The sequence below is a fragment of the Gracilinanus agilis genome, chromosome 2, assembly GCF_016433145.1.
Source record: "Gracilinanus agilis isolate LMUSP501 chromosome 2, AgileGrace, whole genome shotgun sequence".
Taxonomy (NCBI): Eukaryota; Metazoa; Chordata; class Mammalia; order Didelphimorphia; family Didelphidae; genus Gracilinanus; species Gracilinanus agilis.
Genome location: NC_058131.1, coordinates 238,919,025 through 238,925,736, shown reverse-complemented (window position 1 = coordinate 238,925,736; position 6,712 = coordinate 238,919,025). Strand labels below are relative to the sequence as shown.

At 41.9% G+C, this 6,712-nt stretch overlaps 1 protein-coding gene across 1 annotated transcript in view; it reads right to left on the bottom strand.

The window, feature by feature from the left end:
- GCK (glucokinase) overlaps window positions 1-4,852 on the bottom strand; it is an 88,045-nt gene extending 83,193 nt beyond the window's left edge. The window contains exon 1 of the mRNA XM_044661053.1: window positions 4,604-4,852. Within this exon, the coding sequence (XP_044516988.1) occupies window positions 4,604-4,852 (249 nt within the window). The remainder of the gene's footprint in view (window positions 1-4,603) is intronic.
- Window positions 4,853-6,712: the final 1,860 nt, after the last annotated feature.

Genomic DNA, 6,712 nt, shown 5'->3' with positions numbered 1-6,712 from the left:
AGACAGGACACCCCATCTCTTATCTCAGTGTCTTTCATTGTCTATCCCTCATGACTAGAATAATCACTCCCATCCCCTTCACATCTACCGCTTAGTTTCCCTGGCTTCCTCCCACATTTGGCTCAAAGTCTACCTACTACAGAAGGCTTTTCCCAGTTCTCCCAGCTGTCAATATCTTCATTTTCCAGATTGCTTTGATCAATTCTATGTATTTTGTACCTAGATATCTGTACCTATTATTTGCATTTTGTCTCCCTCCTTTATAGTGTATGCTCTTTGAGGACAGGAAATGGTACCTTTTTAAAAAATTCTTTTTTGTGTAATTCTTGGTAACCCTATTACTTAGTAGAACACCAAAGAAATAATAAATGCTTGTTAACTGACTTGCTGACTGAAAATTGTTCATACTTTCAAAAGGCTGACAAATAAACATGTAAAGGAGGGACTATGAGACAATGGAAAGAATGATGACTATCATCTCAACTATGATATTTACTATGTGTGTCACTTTGGACAAACCAAATAACTTCTCTAGGTCTACATTTCCTCATCTACGAAATGGAGTTGCAGGAGGTTGTCTTCTGAGGTTCCTTCCATCTGTAGAGCCATGAACCTAAGTAAATACCAGACAACTGCAGAGGAGGAGAGTCCTAATGGCTAGAGTAATCAGGCTAATTTTCCCATAGGAGGTGTTACCCAAAATGAGCCTGAGGATTCTAAGAGGTGGAGGTGAGAAGATCTAGATATGGAGGGCAATACGATGCAGCAATGAGGAGTCTATGTTCAGGGACAGCTAGGTGGTTCAGTGGATAGAGAGCCAGGCTTAGAGACAGGAGGTCCTGGCTCCAAATCTGACCTCAGATGCTTCCTAGATGTGTGACCCCAGGCAAGCACTTAACTCCCATTACCTAGCACTTACCACTCTTCCCCCTTAGAACTGGCATGTAGTATTGGTTCTAAGACAGAAAGTAAGGGTTAAAAATAAAAAAAAAAAAAAGAAGTCTAGGTTCAGAGACCAGGAAGAAAGATAGGTGTAGAGTGGTAAAGAAGAGTAATGTAAAATTACAGTCAGAAAAAGGTAGGCTCGAGCAATATTGTGCAATGCTATAAATCTCAAGTGGAGCAATTTGTTATTGTAACCTGAGTTCAAAAGCCCATTGGTATGGGCCTCTTTTGTCATTGTTGGAGATCAATGTGAAGGGCAGAGTTGGAGAGAGAGAGAGGGGAGAGAGAGAGAGAGAGAGAGAGAGAGAGAGAGAGAGAGAGAGAGAGAGAGAGAGAGAGAGAGAAGACACTCGTTTTGAGCTTTTGTAGGGTTCTATAGTTACTTCGGGTTCTTCTGCCTTCTAGTTTTGAAAGAAAAGATGGGCAATACCAATCCTACTTCATATGATTGAAGGGAGAAAAAGATTCAAGAGATTTAAAGAAAACTAGAGAGAAAACTCTCTTCTCTCCTGATCTCATCAGTTTGGGTCATTGATCTCCACCAATGACGAGAAGGCCATACCAATGGAGAGAGAAAGGATGACGCTGCCCTCAACAGAAACAGGAAGGTTTGGGGGGCAGTGAATTCTATTTTGGGTGCACCGCATCCAAGTCAGCATATTTCAACATGATGCTGCTGTCTTATTGGCCAAGGGACCCCTAGGTATTGACTCCTCAGCATTGACCATCGCTTTTGCAATGACTTTGCCATCACTCTGTCAAGGACCTCATCCCTGTCCATTGATAGATTAACCCAATAGACACAGACTTGAGCCAAGCCGGTTGGCAGTATTTCCTAGTTCTCTTCAGGACTCAGTTTCCTGAAGAGGGAAGTTTCACTTAAAGAAGGCATTAGTAGCAAAAGAATATAGGCAAGTAGAAAGAACCTTCGATAGGGCAGCCCTGGCCTTTTTCTACCCTCCTTCCAGGGCTTAGCATCCTCGTGTTCTTTCTACTCTAATCGTTGTCAAAACCTGCTCTCTGGAAAGAACCATTCACCTTAATGGAGTATTGACAAGTCATAAAGTGTGATCTTGGGTATTTGCATTTTACTAAAAGGACAAGCTAAAGAAATGCATTTTTAATGGTGAGATTTCAAGCAAGCTCATGCACGAGGGTACAAGTATAAAGAGTATTAACAAAAATATTACAGAAGAAGTTAAATTTCAATTCCAAGGTAGTGAAAATAAAGACATAAGTTTTTGTCCCATCCATATCTGTAGACCCTCTGAAATCTATCCAGGGACTCCATGGGGTATGTGTGTGATCTATGGACTTTAGATGAAAGAACTCATAAGTTGAGCTAAACAAAGTGGAATGGGTGGCCTCAGGAGTGAGCAGGACTCCTCTAACTAGAGTTTTTCCACCAAAGCTTGGCTATATGATAGAGGTGATTCATTTTTATGTATGGGTTGAACAAGATCACCACTGACTTCCTTTCTAACTCTTAGATGCTGTATAATGTTGGGACCCAGAAAAATAGGAAAGAAGATTCCTTTTTCCTATTAGGCACTTTAATAGAGAACCTAGGCCTGGAGGGATCCAGCAGAGTGAAAAGTGCCTCCTTAAGCCTTGGACTCAGACACCAGTATGGTGTTATTTCCCATTCTGGAAGATGATGATGGAAATTCTTTTCCTTCACCCAGTCACCAGCCTGGTTCTGCCATGTTGCCAATATTGCCATCGTCTCTCATTAGATCCTCAGCTTCCAGTCTCTTCCTTCTCTGATTCATCCTTCACATTGTTACTTAAGTGAAATTTCTAAAGCACAGGTCTGACCAGGTCACTCCTCTGCTCAAGAGTCTTCAGTGGATTTCCACTGTCTCTAAAATTAATTATAGTAGAATATAAACAGACAGGTGGAACAGAGGATAGAGCTTTGGGCTTGGAATCCGGAAGGCCTAATTTAAAATCCACCTATGGGACCCCGAGCAAGTTACTTGTTTATTTGTCTTTGGTTTCCTCGACTGTAAAATGAGAATAATAGGACCTACCTCCCAGAGTTGTTATGAGGACGAAATTAAGTAATATGTGTAAAATCTTGGCATAGTATCAGGCTAATATCCAGCATTTAATAAATGTTTGCTTCTTCTCCTTCCTAAAGGTAGAGGCATTCTTTCCCTATATATTACCAGCACCTAATCCATTTCAATTCACCAAGTATTTATTAAACTCCTTCTATGCAACAGACACATAGTGGGCTGTTCATTAGTGTTTATTGGGTTGTTTTTTATTGCTATGAGGCAAATGTGGTTTCCCTGACAGTTGCTATATGTACATTGGAGAGACGAGGAGTTGTTTTCCTTGAAACATCATTAGCTATATCAGGGACAGAAAAAGGGCCAGTGATTGTGCTGACCTGTCACTTCAAATGCATAAGGAGGAAAAAATGCTTCAATGAATTGAAGAGGAAAAAGGAAACAGAAAAAGGAGTTCTTTTATTCCAGATTCCCCTATAGATTTGCATCTCCCCTTTCCAGTTTGAGAAGAAAGTGAAGTTAGTGTCCAGATGATTCAGATCAAATGAGAGCCCATTTCCCATCCTGCCCCCCCTGCATACTGAGGCAAGTGGATGCCATTCAATCTAATTCAACTTTATTAACAGCTTGCTATGTGCCAGACGCTGGGAATATGAATGAAAACTTTCCCTGCTCTCAAAGATTTTGCATTCTACTAAAGTTAGCTTATTTGGAGAATTCTTGGCTTCCTCCTTGTTTGGAGCAAAATATACCTTTTCCATTTTCTATCATGGAACAAGGATGAAACACGAAACAAGAAGAATCAAGGATTCTTCTCAAGAGATGAGATCTGCCCAGGGCACTGAACATCTTGGGCTGCCCTGTACTGAGCCATGCTAGATACTGTTTTAAAGGAAGTCAGTTCCCCTTTCCCCTCCCTGCTGTATCACTGACCCTGCTGCCAAGGCTTCCTATGGCCTCACCCATGTCCATGAGAAGGTGTTTTTTTTTCCCCCCACAACTGAACCTGACAGCTAAATTTTCATTACATCTGGTGTGGAGTCCAAGGGAGCAGAGAGTATAACCCTCAATCCTGGGAAATAAATTTTCCTTTCCATCCAAAAAAAGGCCAATATTTTCATGAGAGTATGCCTCTCCTCTCTCATCTCCATATTTTTTAACCCTTACCTTCTGTCTTAGAATGAATATTAAGTATCAGTTCCAAGGTAGAAGAATGGTAAGGGCTAGGCAATGGGGGTTAAGTAACTTGCCCAGGGTCACATAGCTAGGAAATATCTGAGGTCAAATTTGAACCCAGGACCTCCCATCTCCAGCCCTGGCTCTCAACTGCTCAGCCACCTAACTGACTCTATACACACAGAAATACATATATGCATATACACACATTATATATATTTAAACCTTTACTTTTTGTCTTAGGATCAATCTATCAGTTCCAAGGCAGAAGAGCAATAAGGACTAGGCAGTTGGGATTAAGTGACTTGCCCAGGGTCATACAACTAGGGTTTATCCCCATATTTCTTAAAAGGCTAGTATATAAAGTAATTTCCTGAGGTATAGGCACACTTGTCAATATGGGATAAAACATGTACATTCCTTTACTCAGATTACTTCTACAGAAACCTAATAAAATGAACTACCTTCTCCTTCTTGGAGCTCTCCATCCTGGCTCTGTAATCCAGCATCTGGGCAGCTTCCAGCCCCAGGTGAGCTGCCCAAGGACAAGCCCACTTGTGAGAATTCCCAGTGGTTCTCTCTGTCTCAGAATAGAAATCCTTCAAGTCGTCCTCCACTGAAGAATGTGATCCTTTTCCCAATGGGTCCACTGACCAGAGTCTGGATAGATATGTTCTACCTTTCTGTTGATTTACTTTTTGAGTTTCACTCATCGATTTTCTTCCTTTTCATTGTTTTCTACCATATAGCCAAGCTCTCTTGTTCTGCTTAGGGACTGCCCTTCTGCCCCTTCTCAATTTGGGATCTTGGTCAGGCAATGTATTTCCCTTTCCATTGCAGGGTCGTCAGTCAGGATGGGACCGAGAAGAATCAGTTTATCACATCCAATTGGCTGCTTTCTTAGTTGTCCTATAATGTATCAAACTTGGTGCACTCTGGGGATGGCTCAGCAAGAAAGATCTCTTTTGTTCTGTGGATGGATTTAGTCCCTGAGTAATGAAGCATCAGTTCCGTCCACTTCTCTCAGGGACCAACCCTAGTATCCCCTATGCCAATCAATCACTCTTCAACTTTCTGTTTCTACAAAGTGGAGAAGGGGGGGGGGATTGAATTCTCCAGGCACCACCCTCTGTGCTCCGGAGGAGGACCTGAGATCATTGTGACAACCAGGTGTAGCCCTTTGTGGCCACCCCCTCCAGGTCATTAGATCTGCCAAGCAGAAAACAGGCACAGAGGGCAGGTCTCCATAACAACCACTTAATCTTGTCACTGCCGAAACTGCTCACCTTGAAGACTTTGCCACCTGTTCTGTTCCCATGGGGATGTCATAAGCTCATCAAAACTAATTTTCAGATGACAAATGTCATCAAGAAAGCCTGAATGTGCTTGTCCAAGCAGACTGTTTTACAGAGAGGAAGGAAGACCTTTTGCCCAGTCACAAATGCTGCCACTTGTTTTGAGCCCACAGAAGAATTTTAACTTCCTTCCAAACAAGGCTTAGATGCCACCTCCTACACCCTTAACTGCCCCCTCTTGTTATTACTTTGAATTTAACGTGATTTTACTTATTCAGGAACATATTATATCTCCACAGCAGGAAGTAAAGTCCTGGAGGAGAGGTATGGTTTCATTTTTTGTCTTTGTATCCCTAGCACTTAGCACAGGACATCCACAGAATTTAAGTTTCAGTATTGGTAGCAACATCAATGGCCACCTATTTGACCCATCCATTCCTGACAAATAACCCCTTCTCCTACCCAGCAGATGAATTAATCTACCTTCTGCTTGAAGACCTCCAAGGAGAGGGAACCCACTGCACTACATTACCAGGACTCTCATTCTACTTTTGGACAGCTCTCGTTGTGAGGAAGTTTTCCCTTCTATTAAGACCAAATTTGCCCTTTTTGTAATCCCCACCCAGTGCTCCAGGTTCTGCCCTCTGGGGTCGAGCAGAATAGGCCTGATGCTACTTCCAGATGGATGGGGCCTGGCCAATGTCAACACAGCTGGATTCTAGGCTATTTAGAAGAGAAAAGCCAAGCAATGGGATCAAGCCCCATCTCCTCCTTGATTAGTTCTATCAAGGGGTTAGCCAGGAGCCTTGTGACCAGTCTTCGGCATTACTAATTTTTTCTTTTAACCATGGGAGAAAAAGTTCAAAGAAAAGCCAAATCCTGAGCAATATGCAACTCAAAAAGATTGACCCCTGAGAGTGATGATGTCAAACACAGGACCCAACAACTTTCCCAATGGCAAAAATCACTATAATTGGGAAATATTTAACAAAATAAATAAAAATACAGCAGGACATGATGTTAATGTGTGATATTTCTAAGTCAATATACTGCCCAGCAAGATTTCTTTGTTGTTTTCCTTTTGAGTTTGATACAAGTGATGCAAAGTCAAGAGAAAAAACAAAACAGAATGGAAAAGGAAGTCAGGAGGCTTGGGTTTTAGTCCGGGCCCTACTGCTAATTATTGAAACTGAGTAACTTTATGCAAGTTGGTTCAATGTTCTGGGCCTCAGTGTCCTTATCTATAAAACAGTGACATATGTAGACTCCTTGGATTTA